Below are 21255 nucleotides of genomic sequence, written 5' to 3' on the forward strand. Positions count from 1 at the left end.
TCCCTCAATGATGACAATTTGTACCAAAGCATCAATCATTTCTGGCATCTTCCATGTTCTAGCAGAAAATTTGGTGCTATTGGGATGATTTTGATTGAAAGCAGTAGTGTGACACTGCTGTTAAACAGCGTTTCAGGACAAAAATCACAGATTGTATTGCAACTCCCAAAAATGTTAAAGAAGCTTGCTGTTATCATTTGATTTACTGCAAACAGTAAAATATTCAGCACTCTTGGGAACACTAGAACATTCAAAATTATACAGTTACAGCTTGTTCTAGTATCAATAAATCTTTCTTAATTCATTCATAACATGGATTTTAAGAGAGCCTTTACATACCACAGGATGGAATGTCACAGTACTCCCAAGACACACTGTTGTTCTTCATGATGTAACACCATGGCTTCTCATCATCATCTGGATTTCTAATTAATTCAGAGGGAGAGTGATTTTAACCATGTTGTTGTTCCAAGCTTCCCAGAGGTTTTCTGCTCTTTCCTCTGCGCCATGCAGAGGACTGACAGCACCCTCAGGTTTCGAGCCATCTGACCAAGCACTGAAGCTCCTGCTAACACCTAAGTGGGTGAGCAGCCTTTCAGTAGTGTTCTCCATGCTTAAAGCTAACCCAGTCTAAGGTTCTCTAGGACCTGAAATACAGACACATGACTAAACACCTGTAAAATTTGCCTACAAGTATTGGGATGCATGAGCACGTTCACATGGTTTAAATACAGCCCACACTGAAGTGCTTTAACAGGTATCAGCTCAGCTATTGTCAGGACTAAATCCCATGGGAGAGATTCCTTTTTTAGATTATTTTTTTTAAGCAAGGAAATTCCAACACAGGTAGGTTCATAGAAAATCCATAACAAGATTAGCTAGCAAAAATGAATTTAAGAAGCTCAGGTTCACATTTCCTGGAGAGTCTGAGGAAATGAAAGATTACCTCACGAAAATATTGTATTCCTCAAAAGGCAGAGGGAAAAAGAATATCAGAAGCAGTTAGTCCTTTGTTACCTTGGTGTTAAACAGGTTTTCGTTTGATTCCATTAGGGTTCCTCCGTGGCACAGACTAATTGCTTTTATCAATGCCATATAAGTAACCAGAAATTTGCTCAGTTTACTGCTCCAAGATTATAGGGAAACTTTGAAGACCCAGAAAGACCTTCAGTAGGCCAAGAAAATAGACAAGGTAATTCAGGGCTCCAGATAAACAGTAATTCTAATTTCAGTTGGCTTTATCAGGAGCAGTATCTATTATTGTAAGGTTCTTCAATATTTTTTTTCTTTTTAATGACTGCTCTTCAGAAAAAGATTAAAGCACTTCTTTCAGCACTGAAGAAGCAACACAGATTTGAGTCATCTTCCGCCAACAATGTTTCTAAATTAGACTATTTGAAGAAGAAGATATCTGCAGGATTATATAGTGTAGCAGAGATATTCCCAGGAACTGTAACAAGCTGACAAAAAAAATGAAAAGCTTTTTTTTCTCAGCTCTACAGAACGTGAACACATCAGCTCCTACACCACTTTATTCTTTGCATTTCAAATCTCCAAGTGAATATTGTGCTTCAGTGATGCAAATCAAAGGGATCAAGTTTTATCAAAGCTTAAAATACGTGCCAAATAAATTGCCATGCTGGGACACCATAAATCTCATATTTAAGTGCTTGAATCAGGACCAAGCCTTGGAAAGGCTTATTAGTTTGTGCTGGAGGTACTTTCAGCATGCATGTATGCTTTTTATCACCAAACAAATTAGGAAGTACAGTACATTCTGATCTTCCTGAAATACTGGTCTAACTTCCATGAAAAAAAAAAAAAAGAAGAAGAAGAAGAAAGAAAACAAAACAAAACAAAAAAACCCAAAACAAACCCCAACAAATCCTAGACATCAACCAGTAATTTATGGAGAAGCATCTGAAGTTTGCCGTTTCTAGCAATTGCTCATCTCCAGGATTCTCTCTAAATGGAAACATTTCTTTTGTTTGTGGGTATCCGTTGATCTCACGAAGACTTCAGAGACAGGAGGAACATAACACGACTGAGAAGAAAGCATAAACGTATATACCACAAGCTATTTTCATTACAGCTGAACAGAAAACTTGAGCAGAAATGCAGTTTATCATATGTGTGGTTCAATCAAAATTGAAACACTGTGAAATTTTATTTTACGATAATTTTGCTTTGAAAAAGCAAGACATTTGCTTTAGAAAGGAAAGAAATTTGACATTCCATGTCAACATTATTGAAGTATATTGCTTTCATTTTTCATTTGCAAATAACTTTCCACTTTTGAAAATATTTTCCTTTATGTTACGTATTTCACAGTGTAAGGATTAGAAATCAAAAGTTAATAATTTCAATTTGGCTAGTGCATTTCTTTCTCCTTTTGGATAGTCATTTATGGAGTCACTATGGGCTCATTTGAAAGAAAAAAAAATTCCCAGAAAAAAATAATGACCTGGATTTTGCAACAGTATTTTGTGTCTAAGCTTTACTTGGCAGACCAAGCTATTGATCTAGCCTGTGTACCAGATCTTGTCTTCTGTACACTTTCAACCCTCATGTCAGGCTGTTAAAGTCAGCCTAGCTTTTCCAAGCCAAGGATAACACCTGTTTAAAGATTCCTGGCCCTTCTCCCTTCCACAATACATCCGTCTCTTGATTTACAAATACAAGGCAAATGAGAACTTTTCTCACCTGCAGTAAGAGAACGGCCCCAAGCCAAGCTGTATGGCTTTCTCCACACTGTCAACATGAAGCTCTTGGTAAAGCAAGTCTGAATTCCACGGCAAGCAGCTGTGTCCAGAAATGGTCGTCTTTGCCGTACCTCTGTACTCCGTGCCGTTGCCAACATAGCACCGATGGCTAGGAACTGCCAAAGCATTGGTCAGGAATCAATATTAAGTACATCGAATGAGGATTTTTTTTTAATCAAAGAACCAAAGCAGTTAAAAATTCTGTTCAAAATTAGTTGTGAGTTAACTTCATTTTACACAGGCACAAATAACTATTCAACAGGCAATACAGCAGAAAATTAGACCTAAAATTTGTATTGAGTATGGAAGATTTTAGTCAGCAATCTGCAGCAAAGTCAGCAATATGGTTGGGATTCCTTGTCTCTAATTTTAGACACAACTGAGCTCATCACTGGAGACTCCCTTTTTAGTCAATTAAGAGAAACAGGCATTTCTAGCGCCAAACTGATCCAGCCTGTTTGAGGTGACTTTTTAAAGATGAGATTAATCTTGCCATACACTCTTGACTGCATTGACTTAATCTCCATTGCCAATAAAAGGAGCTTAAGCCAACCAGCTCAGATAGAGATATCGATGTTGTAAAGTAGTGAAAACAATCCTGCCCTGCCAGCAAGTGCTTAAAAGGTCTGACTTTGGAAAATACTTCTTTTTATGGCCTCATGCATTCCGATATATATACACACTATACCCATGTGTATTATATATATGTAGCTGCATATTGCAAAGATATAATTTTTGCAAAAATTAACTAGTAGGTTGAATTTTCTTATTCAAAACTCATTTCTTTGTCACCTGTGCATGGGTTATTTCTTCAGATAGGTCTGACACATACATGTTCTATGACCTGTATACTCAGCTGCTAAGATCTATCAACAGCACATACCAGTATTATAGCTGAAAAACATATGGGGAGGCATTTGTATACAAATAGCTACACTGAGCAGAAAGTCTACACCTCAAAACACAGCTCAGAGTATCCCAAAGGAAACACAAAACCATCTAATGTACAAAGAGGATTAATTGTGACCAAGCCTCAGAGGGTTTCTTATCCCAGCCATGTCAGCATGACTTATCCTTGACATCTGCAAGACTAGAGGAAATCTTCTTCTAAACTTATAAACATACTTAAATATATAACATCATGATATTCCTTTACTGTTGAAAAACACACTGTGAGGATGATCTATCACACCACACAGTGTGGACAGCTATTGTCAAAGATCTGTTTATTTTGACAGAATAAGGTGACATCTGAACCAGGGAATACAACCAGCACTGAAACAGTGAATTGCAGCAATGAATTGCTGATGTTAAATATCCTTCCAAGTCATCAGTGTAGCAACAGACCTCAAAACCACAAGCAAGCATACGGCATAAATTTGAGAGCCGGAGGTCAAAAAGTTTGGTGCAAGAATTTCTGTGCGAGTTAGCATACAAATACTTGGCAAAATTTGTTTTCTAGCTTGGCCTGGCAGACACTTCTGAGATGGTGAGACAACATTTTCTCCCACCTGATCCCTGAATCAAATTCCCTTTATTTCAATAACTATGCATATAACATTAAACATTAAATCCAACTTATATTGTAACAACCATAATCTAGGAGCTCACAGAAAATAATTTGTCTATCATTTGTGTTGCTAGCAATAGTAACCATTCCTTGGCATCCCTGCCATTTGTCTTCTGAGCAAGTTGTAAGTTACACTGCTTTGTTTGCCTGAAACAGTGTCAAGAAAATACCGCCATCGTGCTGTGTGCTGACTTCTTTCATTTATCCAGGGAAGCATCAGGTGCTAGTTTTATTTGTACTGTATTAATTACATTCAGGAATGATTTAGAGTTGATTACTTTTATGAGAATGAAACAAGAGATTCTATTTCAGTGCAGAACGAGGGACATATTCTGCAATACCAATGGTTTGGACATCTTGCAGATGGTGTTTAGAAGTTGTGCTCATCCTTGTCAGGCTTAAAATCTCTGTTTCGTCAGTCTGCCAGTCATTGCTAAAGCTGCCCGAAGACTGGAAGAATTTGGCCCCTTTCTAAATCATCCCTTGTGTTCTCCTCCTGTAACTAAGAAGTTTGGATTGCATACTGCACTTCTTGAGAGGAATAGTAATATCTCTCAGACAGGTTTTTTCTTCTTTTTGGTTTTATAAAGAGTATTTTGGGCACAGGAGTAAAGTAATCTCATATCTTGTGGAGAAGCATCTAGGTTAACACAGTTGTTGTTTCATTAGTAGCTTTCCATCAGTCTATTTTCCACTCCAAGCTTTATTTAACTGGCTTCAGTAGCACCACAGTACCCACATCACTGCTCATTAAAGGGTACTTCATTATGTATCTAAGGCCATTAACAAGTACACGCAAAGATGATACATTTTATCATCTATAATTCACAACAAATAGTTTAAAAAAAAAATCTCTGATGCTATTGCAGTCTTACAGATCTTTTGCTTCTAATTCTTTTTTTGAACTGTTGCAGCACTGAAAAAAAGAAATCTCTTTTTCCCTCTTTGTCAGAAACGCTGTGTAGGTGGTCTGCTTTCAGCAGTTCTTAATGGATTGCTCTGACTGGGAATTGTTTGTTCTCAATTCTTTATAGCTTCTGCAACTTCTTGTAACTCTGAAAGATATTTATTTTCTTATGTGGAAGAAAGTAACAGAGGACAAAATATATTTTTCTTGTTCATTCACTTCCCTGCGGTACTGCCAATCACTATGTTAAGAGTAAAAATGGCCAAAAGTTTCAGATGATGAAAGTGTTGATGCAAATGCAGATTCAAGTTACTCTGCAGACCTATACCACTATTGCCACTGTTTATTTCTTTTCAGAAAAAAAAAAAAATTAAAATTTAAAACTAGAAATAATTTCCTATTACGTTTTATTTTTAAAATCCAAGAAGTTTAAATAGCTCACATAAAACATTCTAGTTGTGCTAGGATGGCATATTTTATCAGCATGTCACACCAATTCTTTGCCTTTTAATTTTTCAGTAAAAAACAGCTTCAGGACTTAAAATTAAAGCAACCTGAAATAGCAGTTATCCAACCAGTTCTAATTGCTAACTTCCTGAAAACATTTCACAAGACTTTTTATTATCATCAGATCTTATTTCAGGTTCTGTAGTTACATACTTGAACGGTTGTATGAGTTTCTTTTGTAAGTCTTTCTGTAGAAAACCATGTATATTTTAAGATTTTCTTTTCCCCCAAACATCTCATCAGCAATTTTCCTAATGTTTTTGAGCTTTGACTGTATTTTCCTTTTAGATATGTATAAGTTGTTTCATTCTGTTAATAAAAATATTTTTTTGCCCTGATGGTTCCAATTCTGGGACAGTATAGCTTTAAGTAAGCCCTTCATTCAGTAATACTTTGTTTTATCTCTCACCAACCTGTTATGCTTTTATTAAATACAATGTTAGATTAATTTCTTTTTTTGGTATTGCTCTATATCAGCGGATGGCAGAAACAGAGAGGAGGGAAGAGGAGGAGGACAGAAATCCCCTCTCTGCTTGCAATTGCCTTTACAAGAGGTCTTCTCCAGTGTCTTAATTACCAGCTATACATGTGGAAGAGCTCTTTAGAAAATCATAAACTAAGGCAGAACCTCGGTGGAATTAGGAGAACATCCTCCATCCAGAGCTCTCCTGGAGCACATGCCTACTCCTTTTGCAATACCTCAGAAAACAGGCCCTACTGAAGAGTTTTTCCCCGTCTTTCCTGTAGGCCCCCTTTAGTACTGGAAGGCCGCAATAAGGTCCCCCAGAGCCTCCTCTTCTCCAGGCTGAACAGCCCCAACTCTCTCAACCTGTCCTCATAGGAGACATTCTCCAGCCCTCTGATCACCTTCATGGCCTCCTCTGGACTCACTCCATCAGGTCCATATCCTTCTTAATCTAGCCCTGCTCCCAAAGGAAGATTTGTTTTATCTTTCAGTGGCTCCCTGTACCACTGAAAGTCTCTGTAGATACCTAGGAAGGTGGCCAGGTGGGCATAGACTGCAGAGAAGAAAGCAGTTGCCATCTTTAATGATGAGACTGTGAAGCCTAAAGCATAGGGGCAGGATATTGCATGGCAGCAGCCCCAGGACTGGACTGTTCCTGGCTTGAAACAAATTGCTTCACATTTTCACGTACTGTTACCTGTCTGTAAAAATGAGAATAACAGCACCCACTGTAGCTTTCAGAGTTTCCAAATTAATGAACATAAACCATAACTGAAGTATAAGGGAAGGTATAAAGCTATATTTCTATATAATTCAATCATACATTTATAATATTTATCTAGATTTCATTCAATAGCAGACAATGCATGTCACTAATTTATAACAAATACTTGATTCAAATAGTTGTGCTGCTTTCTGGTTTGTTGAATAGCAATAAAACCTCTGGACTGACAGCCCCTAACACTGAAATAAATCCCTGCTCAATTATGAGACATTCAATCCGTCTGAGCCAAAAACTAGGCAGGAATGTTGAAAAATTGGCATCTTTTTGTCATGAATTAAATCTAATAGAAACTTAGCATGTAAAACAAGGATGGATTTAAGACTGTGAAAACGAAGTGATTTATATAGCACAGAAGATCTCTTTAGGTTGCATCCCAGCATAAGGATGGCACACTCCAGTCACTGAAACTAGACTTATTTTTAAATATATTTCTTCTTCAAAGTCTTTTTGTACCTTCGTACATGCAAATAGTAAGATCAACTGAGCTAAAATTGAAGAAGTTTATGTTAGAAAAGCTAATGTACAAATCTACCTTCTGAGTGAGTTGAAACCTTTCATATAAAGGTTTAAATCCAGAAATCTCTAAACTCTGCCAGTTTGAATGAGTACATATTTAAGTGCAATTATGATGAATTATTACTTTTCTTATAACTTAGAATAGTAATATCCTAGATAAGAAGGAGGACTGGCTCTTTTTCCATTTAATTTTTCTATTGATTATCTTCAAATCTAGCACAATGGTTTCTATTTATAGTCATAAATGCAAGCAAATAGGTAAGCATATAGAGCTAAAATGAGTAACAGATGTAGAAAATACGTTGTCAGTAGGTAGGGGAAAGAAATTCCAGCAGTAACAAGCAAATCTCAGTGCTCTGTTACTTTGACAGGGAAACAACCTGTTGCATGGACCTTACGGGATTTTCAAGAGTATCTGAGTGCTTAATTCATAGACAAAGCTTTCATTCTTTTGAATAGACCTGTAGGTCCTTATGTGTGAAGAATATGACCCAAGATAAGTTTCTGGACAGGAAAAAAAACAGACTGTATAGCAGTTAATGATGGTCAGTGGATGAGCAGTTGCTCTGAAGAGAGCCTGTAATGAGAGAGGGGGCTCTGGAGCACCTGAAGCACCCAGCGTGGGCTGGTGGGAGAAAGCAGGCAATGGGAGAAACAAACAATGCAATGGAGACTTCTGCAGTAATTCAAGGGGTGAGCTGAAAGCCTGCGAGCTGCTGTACCACATCTACTGCATCTTCCCTTCAACTGCCTTCCTAACTGGCAATTCTACAGCAAAACAGATCGCATGGATTAAATGATGTCAGTCCCTTCACCTTTCAAGAGATGTGCCCTCTGTAAAACAGAAATAACTTATACCACTGTCATGTCTCAAATAAATAAAACATAGGATTAAAAACACCTTTATGGCCCTAAATTAACCATCACCCAATAACTAACACCGCTGCCAAGTCAGGCACCCTATCGTAAGAGTAAGGACTAAGCAGCTGCTTCATATTAGCAGCTGGTAATATTAATCGTATTAGTTTATACTAGGATTACAACAAAAACTTGTCATCTAAAAAGGTACCACTGTAGGAACACAGAAGGCACCACAGAAACCTTAGTGCCCACCAATACCTGAAAAAAAAAACCTCATTTTTTTGGTAAGAATTAAGTCCTCTGTGGGTCTCCAACCACTTCCTATCTCTGACTGGAGAAATTTTTGCCTATTCCTTGGTATTTGCCTTATGACCCTTATAGAGTTAATTCTTGCTATATCCTGTGCTGTTGACAGGATAGCTCATTAGCTTTCTCCTCTCTAGCCCACATTTAAGAAGATGTTAAGTGTAAAGGACTAGGCCATGACCTCCATGCATATGGTGCTCCCTTCTTAATTTCCTTTTTTCTCTACATCAGCCAAAATCTTTGTTATCATTCCTAGTTCTATAAAGAAATCTGGGAGATCAGAGTAGTGTCTCAATTATTGCTCATAAGTATCGCCTCCATAAATGATCATAGAATCATAAAATGGTTAGGGTTGGAAGGGACCTTCAAAGGTCATATAGTCCAACCCCCCTGCAAGGAGCAGGGACATCTCCAACCAAATCAGGTTGCTCATCCAGCCTGACCTTAAACGTTCCCAGGGATGGGACATCCACCACCTCTCTGAGCAACCTGTTCCAGTGTTCTACCACCCTCATTGTCAAAAATTTTTTCCTAATATCTAATCTAAATCTATCTCCCTCTACTTTAAAACCATTAGCCCTAGACCTGTCACAACGGCCCTACTGAACAGTCTCTCCCCATCTTTTTTGTAGGCCCCCTTGAGGTACTGGAAGACCGCTAATTACTGTTTTGTGAAGCCATAGTTAAAACTAGTCTCCTGTCCATCATCCTCTATATTGGCACCATCTTAGTGCAATGAATCAGAGGTGGGTTCTCAGTTGATAAAGTCATACTCACTTCATCTTCTAGTTCCTCCTACCATTTATCAGTGCAGGTGATAGTCTACTAGACTTAGTTTTTCTCCATGGAACTCCAGCATTATTTGAATTATTTTGAAATAATTCAAAATCTGACAAAAATCCAACCTACCCCTACTATTTCTGCAACAGTACCATAGGCTTTCTCTTAATTAACCTTGCCTTATTAACACTTGCCTTGCCCTCATGCAGCCTGACAGGGAACCCATAAAACCTTAGCCCTGCAAACAGTGTAGTCACCTCTCCAAGCCATATAAAACCATAATGATGGTTTTTAATCTGCTTTTCCATCCATTCTTCAACAACCATGGAGGAATACTAACCTAATTCTTTTCCATCCTAGTTTTATTACTAATTCCAGTGCTTCATACATGCAAACAACAAGCAACATCAGCTCCCTTACAAATCCTCCTCAACTCTTAGTAGCAGACCTACTTATTCAAGCTCAGTGAGGGACTGACTGGTTGAATGCTTGTTGTCAGACAACTGACCTTGTTATTATACTTTACCCTATTTCTTTTTTTCCCCCCTGGAATCCTAGAAAATAAAAAATTAAACACTAATCCAAAAGCATTCTAGTAGATTATAAAATAACATTGGTAAACACAAACCAAAAAGGGAAGATACGTTATTTTCTTCTCACTGTCTTCTTCAGAAGAAAAATGTTTAAAACTTCCCCTCTAGCCTCCAGAGCTGAATTTTCTTTACTAACGTACCTTTTTTAGTTAAAAAATGCAAACACCCTATTTCAGTAAAATAGCCACTATAAAGGTGGGCTTGCTGTCTTTTTTACTTCATTACCTCAAACTCCTCCAGTTTAACCCCCAAAGATGTGACCAAGATGTTTTTTCCCTATATGTAATTATATATTCAGCTATTCTGTCATCTTCCTTTTCTAAAAGTCTTCAACCTACTTCTGACATACAACAACACCTCTCCTTATATAACCATAAACCTTCCACAATTAGCATTCCAAGTCATACTTTCTTTAAAGCTATGGTACCCCTCTAATTCCATTACCCATACCCTTACTAGGAAAAAGCCCACTAGAAAAGATAGAGTTTTCAAAAATACCTGCAACAACTTCATACTTCATCATGACCTAACAATTCTATGATTCCATGACTAAAATACTAGCAAAAACATTATTGCTGCCTAAACCTTAATCCAAAGAAAACTCAAAACATATAATCCTCTGTGCGGTTCTCCCAAAACTCTTAAACCTACCATCCACTGCAACCCACAACCACAGTGACACAAATCCAAACAGGCTTTCCATCTGCCTGCTTTATAACTCTTCATTAGTTCAATCATGAAAAGTACCAAAATCTGCCACAACTCATCCATCCCACTGATTTACATGGCTACCTTTTTTTTTTTTACAAATGGTTCTACAAGAACAGACCTTGAGCTGTTGGTGAGTCCTAGTACAAGAAACAGGCCTGAAATAAACCCCGGCTAGCCCTCTGTACCACCCAATGATTACGTTAATTCTAAACCCTAAAAATCCAGTTGAAAGCTGACAAACCATTGAAATACATAGTGCTAAATCCCACCTCAGTTATCTACACATGACTACCAGCTGTTCCTCTCCTCAACAGTAACACAACAAAGCCACCTGTATAGACTAAATGTTTCAGGAAAAGGCTTGGCAGCTAATTAAACTGAATAAAGATACCCCAATAGCATACCCCACAATCAATTAAGAATAAACCCCCAAATTTACTAACAACCCACACTCAAAACCAGTACCAAAGCAATGGTAAGGAAAGGGAAGTGCTTTTACGCGGGAAATAGGGCAAAATATCTATCAGTTTCCATTTGCATGTCAACCAAAGGCGATAGTGTGAATGCAATGGTGGGTTTTCAACTACAGAAACCTAAAGGCACCAATCCCTTAAAAAAAAATTCAACATCTCCTTCCTTCACCCTCCAACTCCCTTTAACATCTGCATAAATACTTATTATAATGAATTATCTATCCTCTGGACAAATAGCTTGTTCTCTGTCTTTAGTTGTTTGTTCCTCTGTATTAACCCAGCATCTCTACCGTGGCTCCTGTCAGTTCAAAGAAACATAAAATGTCAAAGCAGTTTTACAATTCCATGTTTATAAATGTTTATCATAAGTTATCACCTCCAATGAAGTTAAACATTTCTGAAGTTAAACATTTCCCAAAATATCTTCACAATTCCCTCTTCCATCTCTATACCAACTTGTGCCAGAGATAAAATATCACTGTCACATCCTACTTAGTTTAAACTTCTTCCTCACATTTAGTACTGTCAAAGTGATAAAGATTCGGGCCCTTTTTGTAACTTTCTCTGTACTATAAGACAACTATTGCTACTCATGGTTGGATAATTAATTCTGAATTTTCACCTAAAACTTGGATGCAGACCTCTCTCAGCAGGAACTCTGTCTCCAAAGTGAATGCAGATACACTCAATACAAACTCCTTATTTCTGAAAATAACTGCATATTTAAGTGCAATTATTATGAATTAAACTTAATTAAAAATAGATCCTTGAATAATTTTAAACAGCATCTGTTTGGGGAGGGATTTGTTGGTGATGAATCTCATTTTCTTTGAAATTAAACTTAACTGACATCTTATGTACATAAACTGTGTTAGAAGCCTGGAGAAGAGGAGGCTCTGAGTATACCTGAGTATACTGGCTTTCCAGTGCCTAAAATGGGGCCTACAGGAAAGATGGGGAGAAACTCTTCAGTAGGGCCTGTTGTGATAGGACAAGGGGTAACAGTTTCAAAGTAGAGGGAGGTAGATTTAGATTAGATAGTAGGAAAAAAATTTTACGAGGGTGGTAGAACACTGGCACAGGTTGCCCAGAGAGGTGGTGGATGCCCCATCCCTGGAAATATTCAAGGCCAGGTTGGATGAGGCTCTGAGCAACCTGATCTGGTTGGAGATGTCCCTGTTTCCTGGCAGGGGGGCTGGACTAGATGACCTTTGAATGTCCCTTCCAACCCAAACCGTTCTATGATTCTATGAATATTTTTTAAAATGGCAGTTCTTTCTTTAGTACTGAAGGTTTTTTCTTTAAGGGCTAGAAAACAATGTATTACCACAAAGAATAGAAATCTATATTAGAAACTGTCATTTGTGTATTGATCTCCTTTGTTATAGATGTCTCCTATGTTATGTTTATCACCTCCAATATTTTTTAAGTCAGCTCATAATTTGACAGTAACTGCATGACTACTAGGATAATGGCTGGAAATATAAATACACATATATATATAATGATTGTGTGCAAGATAATTTTAAGAACAGTGAAAAGATTATTTTTGAGTACTGGCAGAGACCCCATAGTCCAAAAAAAGAAGCAACGAATGGACAGAAGATAGGTGTCTGTAAAATCATGAAAGTTATGATTATTCTCTGTTACTCACTCTTCAAAGGGAAGGAAATGAAATTATCAGGCAGTAAGTTTTAAGCTAACAATAGAAAATACTGTTTCTCATCACATCTATTTGCATTCTGGAACTTCTTGACATAGCATGCTGTGAAAGGCAGAAGCACAGAGGAGTTCTAAAGAGTTTAGACAAATGTATGGAAAACAGGTAAAAGTCTATTAAATGTGATAGTCCAGTCATCTGCTGAGAAAATCCTCAACTAGTGGCATTTCTCCGTAACTTTCTGCTACTTACATTACTCCTCAGTCATCCTCTATTTTGCCGATGTTCAGCTCGCAATAGTACTTAGACTTGTGATCTGAGCCAGGATGGAACTTGGTTTATTAATATTTGTGAGTGTGACATCAAAATAAATTAGCTGGTTTTCCATCAGAAACATATGAAAATTAGTGGTTATTTGTAGAAATCAAGGACAGAGGATATCATCAGAGACCTCAAACGCATCACAGCCCAATAGCATTTTGGCGTACTTACTGTTTATTAAATTGATTGTTTTCTCTTATTTTTTTAAAAAAGAAGACATTTTTGCATTACAACTTGGGTTTAAGGTTGCCTCTATTAATGAATAATTTAGAATAAAGCACATTCTGGAGACTCTAACATTCTCTGGCGCAAGCATTCTAACCATAAGCTATTCAAACTAAAGGGTAACCTCACAATTCTGTTCTGTTAGACAAGGGAAACTATACAAGACAGTAAAAAGGAAAACAAAGGAAAAAAGCCAGCTGTGCTCACAGCATCAAACTGAAGAGTTGAAGAAAAAAATTAATCCAACATATATTTAAAAATCAGTTCTATGTGCTCTGAGAGCACAAGCTCCCAGTTCTTTCTCAGGAATGCCATTGCCCCTGTGACAATACTATCAAGTCTACAGACCCCAGCACTAATTTATTTGCATTAATTTAGGATTACTAAATCCTGGCAAAGAGTTTTTTTTCATTTTTAAACTTGTCTGCAGGGCCCTGACACATAAACACAATCCTTCAGCTCCTGTTTTGTGTGGGGGTGTTCAGCAGCCGAACACAGATGGATTGTAAGCATCTAAAGCCATTTGTTTAGCAAACCAAATGTTTGCTTTATTATTTTCAAGTAATCAAAGAGCACCTGCTTATTTCTTGTTCTGAGCTAGTCAGACAGAAACCAGCATTACAGCTCTAACACTGTCATCCTGATATTTATAATCCAAGCCGTGCTGGGTGGATGTTTATGCACAGCGTTGCCGCATTGGGCAGGGGAAGCTGGTAACGAAATGGGAATGTGAAAAGCAGTTTTATTTGAAGACAAGTAGCGTGCAGTCCTCCCCGGGGTGCCAAGTGGCATGTGCGCCGTGCACATGCATCCCCTCGCCCAATCATCGCAGCAGCATTCACAAAGCCTGGGACAAATCCCACTAGGGCAGCTCAAGGACAAAAAAAACCCAGACCTACCCCCCATAGGAGGGACTTAAAATTGAGTCAGAAGCCCATTTTACACGATATACTGGGTACCTGGGGGGTGAAGGTTCAGGACCAGTTCATACACCTTTCAATTTGCCAGTTCACTCCTACTCTTTGTTACTCTAGCTGCACTGCTGGTCTCCCAAATTGATTTTTTCTTCCAGCTTGAATAGATGGCTACACCATTTTTTAACCATCAGGATAACATGAAGGAATAACAGATACCAATTCCAGTGTTCATTACCATGTTTTTTTAACCCACCACCCATTCAGACCAACTATGTGCCCACGACAGCTACTGGGAGTCTTGTCTTCAATTTTGATGTGCCCTGGGATATCTGTACCCAGAAAGGCACAACCAGTGAGTTGGTGGGATCACAGGCTGGTATGACTCAAAGTCTATTATAATTGATGCCTAAAAGCTGCTGTATCTGAAAAGTAGCCACTGATATAACTTGAGGGTTTAGCATGCAGGTAAGATTTAGAAGCAGATTTAAAACTTGCAGTAAGAAATACTAAAACTTCTGGAGGAAAATTATATCAAAAACTATGTAGCATCTAGTAGGAAGCAGCCCAGAACTAACACATAGGCACCAAAAAGCAGATTTATCTGCCCTGACCCACTGGTGCACCTAAGGATTTTCAGGTAAGCTGTACCAGGCTAGGTGTGCTGTTAATTTGAAGTACAAGGTAACCCAAACAAAGGGTGTGCATTGCATCTTTGTCTATGCCCCACAATAATCTAGTGCCACCAAATAGAGTCAGCTGCTAGATTTTGTCAGAGCATAAAGCCCTAGTTTAGGAGGCAACAGCATAGGATGCATGGACCTATGGGGAAGCGGTTGCACTAGAGTACAACTCTGCGACTGATCCTGCAAAATGGAAGCATGCGCTCTTTTTATGGGCATGAGTAATTGGACTGCAATTTCTGTGCTTAATTTTCCATAGAGTTAAGGACATGAACAAATATTTTTAGAATCAGGGTCTTGGTGGTGAGGAGCGTGTTATGTTTTACACAGGAGGAGTACATTAAACACTTGTTCTGTGTGACTCTGCTTATTACAAGAAATCTCTGCAAAGGCAGAATGTATAGAGGCAAAAACCACCAGCTTCACACCCAGATGAAAACTCCAAATTCTCTGCCCGTTGGTGGGTTGTTATACTTACCAATATTGCAATACTTTCCTGCATAATTTCCTTTGCAATCACATACTATTTTCCCACTGAAGGTAACCATTTTACATTCTCCACTGTTCATGCAAGGATCATGAACACAACCTACAAGCAGAAAGCAAAGATCAAACAAAAGGTACAAACTGTTCAAGAGAATCGATCTGTTTTAACTTACTTTAGTACTTTCTCCATGCATATACATTTTGGGGAAGCTTTTCATTTTTCACTCATCTCAGACCCACACAATATAAATTGAAGAAAAGTAAACTGCTGGTTTCTGCCTACTGAGGTCTGTCTCACTGTTTTTACTTTTATTGGATAATGTGTCAGCCTAGCTGTTGAAAAATTTTACCCAATGAACAATAGGTGAAATGGGGGTGATGATCTTATTATTACTGATACAGACTACTGGTGATTATTACTAGTGGAGATGGTGAGGGCATTAGCATTTCTTTCCGCACAGAAGGTTCTGCCAATTCCAAGTTTGCCACTGAGCTGCATTAAAGTTTATAATAGCATATCTAGCAGGGAGCTCAGTTAAATATTTAGGATCTGTGACTGGGAAATACTAAGTCCTATTAAATTTCCCAACTCTCCCATGGACTCCCAGTCCTAGAAAGCCACCTACTCTCTCCATGCTTTAGTTTCCAGTTCCGTAAGGGGTGAATAAAAGCACCTACCTATTTCAAATGCCTCTTTTACCCAGTACTGTAAGTTACTTGGGAGTCTGGGCAGGGTAAAAGTCAGCCAGACTAAATAACAGACTATCCATACCAGAGCACATACACATGTGGTTTGCTTCCCAGCATCATTCCCTCCAAAAGGGAGGTGGTGGGCTGCCTTCAACAGGTAAGTGACAACCCAAAGCACATGCCCTGCAGCTAGCTGGCCAGCTGTGTCAGGCACCTGCGAGCCCCAAAACAAGGAAGAGGCTTCTAAACATAATCATCTCCCCAGCCAGGAATGGGTGTGTTGGACCAAAAATCATGGGGGCTCTGGGATCGACACAGGGCAAATGGGATCCTGGAGGCAGGTAGAGTTTACATGCTGGCAACTCGAGAGTGGGATAGGGTTGGGAAGAAATCCCAGATGTGAAACTGCAATACGAAGCGATCGTAGGTGTGCAGGAGAAGAACAGAGGAGGGTGTACCTCTCAGGCATGTTACAGTTTTGGAAGAGAGCTCGTAAGGTCAGAAATTTTACCACTTCTACTATATTAATCTGTTGCCTGTTCTTACATGCTGAAGTTTAGGATTGCATCCCTGGTGAAGAAAACATTGAGTTGTGTTCCTAAAATTCAGCTTAATACATGTAATTTCTTCCTCAAATATGAGTGGACATGTTGAAGTGATTTCCTAGGTCAACATTACTGCTCACACATGGAAAGGTAAGGGGAGGGTACATGAGATGCGAGAGCAGCACTACTGTGTGTAACACCACTCAGGCTTTGATATCCTCAGTGTCCTTTATCCTCACTCCATGCAGGCCAGCAGCCGTGATACAAAACAGTGCCTTACTTCTGTGTTCGACATGCTCACACTCAATCTGGCCGTTCACACACGTGCAGTGCTCCACAGCTCCTTGTTGGACTCTTGACCAGCTCATGCCGACATCAAAGAACTCGTAGAGACTGTTGTCAAAACATTTCTCTAAAAGACAGTTTAAAAAACAACACAAGCTTTCTGAGGTTATTTCTTGTGAGGAATGAGACCATAGGCTCCATCATTCCCTGCTCATCTCTTTTTTCCTATTGAGCAGATATGTTTGTTAAGCAAGCCAGCTTCCACAGTGTGGAGGCACTCAGCCATTATAGCAGCTGCTCCAAGGACCTCGAGGCAGAGGTGACTTTCTCCTAAAGCCCTGTGAGCATGACGGCATCACCATTGCTTAAGCGCTTCCAAAAGGTCCTTCAGCAAATACAAAAAATCACATCAGTGGTATATCATAGAATCATAGAATGGTATGGGTTGGAAGAGACCTTCAAAGGTCATCTAGTCCAACCCCCCTGCAAGAAGCAGGGACATCTTCGACTAGATCAGGTTGCTCAGAGCCCCATCCAATATATATACTTGTGTCTGTCCCACTTTACTGCGTCATCCACAGATGGATGTGGAGCACCAGGACCGAAAAAAGCTTCTTTGCTTATGTTGGGAGAGAAGCCTGGAGCTGCAGGGAAGAGCAAACACAACTGAAAATCCTCAGTGTAAAAGCCTAACTCCTCACTTGACGTGCAGTACATTGGGAGTGACACCATCATAAAACTGGAAAAATAACCCAAGCAAAGCCTTTTGGCCTGACTCTCTTAGGAAATTACTCTCCTGAAGGTGAAGCAGCTGCCCAGGTGTAAAGCTGACATCACAGGAAAAGCTGCACTGGACCCATGTGTGCTTATACATAAGCGATGACGCGTCACCTGAATTGTTATTGTTTTTTCATGTCTCCCTGCCCTACTACTGGATGATTTTATTAGCCATTTCCAACCCTGTAAGTGATATTTAAATCTTTAAAACAGCAAAGGGAGGGGAAGAGGCTCTTTGTGTTTCCCATAGCTTAATACCTCACTGGCTCAGAGCATGCTTGGATCTATAACTGTATAATCAAGCTCTTTTCAGCTGTTCTGTCAGTAATGGATTGTCTCTCACAACCAGTTGGAACTCTGCCTACACAAACATTCCTGCTGCAGTGGTCTCTCCCATCACAACAGCACTACCTTTTCATTAAGCAAACATTAATGAGCTCTACTTACTGCTCGTATTTCATGTTGTAACGCTCATGGAAGAAGATACTTACTCATCCGACAGTCCTCGCCCATGAATTCCTCGGGGCAGGTACAGTGGTACGTCCTACGGCCATGAGCGAGAGAACAGGTCCCTCCATTTTGGCAAGGGTTGTTTGCACAGTGATCTAGACAGGCCACATAAGAAGTTGTTGTTAATAGGTGCCAGATAAGTGTGCTTTGTTGTGTTATGTGTCGGCTTGGTTACACAAACCATTTTGGTTCAATGCACGGTGGTTTCAGTAACACCTATTAATCTAAAACAGTGTTTATCCAACCAATTTGCATTTGTTTTTTGTTTCCAGTTGTACAGCACCTCTATCTATTTAGCTTTTAAAAATCGTTTAGTAAACCACTGAGCTGAACCTCCTTTGCCAGAGTAACTTGTCCGAAGGTGGTAGCTCCAGGCAGGCATGAAGCTGCCAGAGCTGCCCCTGTGGTGAGGAAGACGATGGGAGAAATGCCCACAAGATGGAGCTGTGCCTTTACACTGGGGAGGAAGGCTGCGGCTCTGCCTCCGCCCGGGTTCCGGCCCTGCGCACCTCGCATCTCACCACCAATGACCAGGATTATGCATCTCTCTCTAAAATGACACAAAGGACAACCCTCCACAGGAGGATCTGCTGTGGATTTTGGGATTTTGTCTAAAACGAATTGACAGCTTTAACAAACGAAAAAAGTTTGAAGCATAGAACAAAGGAAAAAATGTTGAAGCAAAATAAGGGCACAACCAAGTAAATCAGGCCAAGCAAGATTAAACTGAACCAGTCTAATGTACCTCTGCTTTTAGAGGAATTTTATAAATCATGGGAAAATAGGGTGGGAGAGGAAGAGACATGCCAGGACAACTTTCTCATCCCTGTGATAGACGTTTCACTTGGCAATGTGCAATGTAAAAAGTATAAGAGTCTTGCTGGCCAGCCGTTGTTCCTGATTTCAGGCAGCATTGAGGGGTCTATCTCCCCTGAAGTCAACAAACATCATGTTTTACACCTGCTGTAGAGCTAGCCCCACAGCTTGTCTGCATTCAGATCCTCTTTTTTAATGCAAGTCAAACTCTGCAAGGGCAACTGTTGAGTTACTCAATCCAGGTGCTCCTTCAGCTGGAGTCCGTGGTCCTAAGCATGGGATGCAACATACAGAAACAGAGGCACATGCATACAGGGCTGAAGAGAGGCATGAAAGACACATCCTGAGATTTGCTGCAGTGGTGTAAATGTGAAAATTCTCCTGCACAGATCAAAATATTTACTTCAGAATAGAGTGGTGTAATCAATATCAGATAGCAGGCCTGGGTGTATTCACTGGTAGTTTCACTCCAAGATAAAATCAAGGGAAAGCAAGTAAAGGCAGTGATGTTTCTACTGCCTGCAGTTTGATAGTTATGAAACTTTTAGTGATGTAATGTTTCCTCAAAGGAAAATCCTCTATTTCCTGTTCCTGACACATCCAAACTATGACTTGATCTCCAGGCCATCTTCTGATACAGTGGTGCTCAAGTCATTTTTTTGCACCCTTGTTAAATCTGCAAAGAGCACTTCCAGTGCTCCATTTCCTTCCCAGTTGGAGTCCCTCACTGTATCCCACCCACCACTCCAGCCTGACTTCCCTGGGATGTTCTGCATTCCTCCCCATCTTTCATGAAGTCCACGAACAACTTCTATTCATAAGCACATGGACACATCACAGTTCCCCACAGGGAATCCTGCCCACCATTAACTAGGCAGTAACTGGGGAGTGCTAGATCCCTGAAAGCTCAGCCGATGTCTAAAGCTACCCAGCAGTATCTCCCCACCCTCATGGGAAAAACACTCCATGCTTGCTAGCAATTACCTTGACTTCAGCTTCGCCTCTCTGAGGCTCTGCTGAACAAGCAGTAGCCTTATCTCACCATTCTAACCATATCTTCCCACAAAAATTTTCAGTTTCTGCCACCCACCTTTCCCAGAACTCAGACTGCTCTTCCTCAGAGTCCCTCCTAGGATGCTGCCTCTTCCTCCTGCCTGTGCAGCCTGCATCCCTCTACTTCCTCTTTCCATATCAGTCTAAACGTCTCTTAAAAAACCTCACTGTCTGGCACTTTTCTCCCAAGTCTGGGCCTCCCTGGGGTTTTAGACGTTTGTTCAAGATTTCCAGACATTCAGAGCTGTAGTCCTATCAGACTGCCCAAGAGCTGGAAGTCCCACATGTAGGGGCATTGCACTTTTATGCATATGTATGTACATATACATGAGCTACATGTTCACAGCCCAGTTGACTCATGTGTATGAAGGGGTCACATCGGGCACGTACTATACACTGTCTCCACAGGGATCTCCTGGGCAGGAGCAGAGGATCCTCTGGGAACCTGAAGGCAGCAATAAAGCTCCCACTGATTTTGTGAGGGGGGTGAACAAGAGCCTTGCGTGTTGTTACGGTGAGCTCTGCCTCTGAACAGGGCAGTACTATCATCTCCCTCCAGCAGAGCCTTCCTAGCTGAGCTTCACTTCATCCTGAAGCTAAACACTTTTTGGTTAAACTTTCTCTTAAAGTTGGCAGGTTGGCAAATGTATTTTTCTGGATCAATGCCTCCAACGCTTGCTTAACACTAATTTGTAAGCAGCTCCATTGGTTTCCAGTCAACTCCCCAGGTACACACAGTGTTGATCTGGAGAGAGTTCATGCTTCAGCCTTTGCTTTCAAGCAGCTCCTTCCCCATCCCAGTTCACACAATCCTCACCAATCTCTCCTGGCCAAAGGATACTCTTTCCCCACAAAATTTCATTTTTACTTGTTTTTCAAGTGTCTATAAAGTTGAGATTTCCTCAAAGATTTAGTATTTTAGTGGATTTTTTTCACAACAAAATCATATATTTACCACAATTTAAAGACAAGCGTTATTCAGTTTGACTGCTTCTTTCTTCCTAGGTATCTTCCCCAGCATGCAAACTTTCCTCCCATTCACTTGAAATTCCCT

At 39.8% G+C, this 21255-nt stretch overlaps 1 protein-coding gene across 2 annotated transcripts in view; it reads right to left on the reverse strand.

The window, feature by feature from the left end:
- Positions 1 to 21255, reverse strand: part of HGFAC (HGF activator) — a 45462-nt gene that overhangs the window by 11136 nt on the left and 13071 nt on the right. For both annotated transcript variants that reach the window (XM_086746697.1, XM_086746698.1), the window contains exons 5-9: positions 18314 to 18427; positions 17041 to 17172; positions 15518 to 15628; positions 2704 to 2878; positions 340 to 425 (exon numbers count right to left, since the gene is read on the reverse strand). In XM_086746697.1, coding sequence (XP_086602823.1) covers positions 340 to 425; positions 2704 to 2878; positions 15518 to 15628; positions 17041 to 17172; positions 18314 to 18427 — 618 coding nt within the window. The remainder of the gene's footprint in view (positions 1 to 339; positions 426 to 2703; positions 2879 to 15517; positions 15629 to 17040; positions 17173 to 18313; positions 18428 to 21255) is intronic.

This window comes from Chlamydotis macqueenii, chromosome 4, assembly GCF_036417535.1.
Source record: "Chlamydotis macqueenii isolate bChlMac1 chromosome 4, bChlMac1.mat, whole genome shotgun sequence".
Classification (NCBI taxonomy): domain Eukaryota; kingdom Metazoa; phylum Chordata; class Aves; order Otidiformes; family Otididae; genus Chlamydotis; species Chlamydotis macqueenii.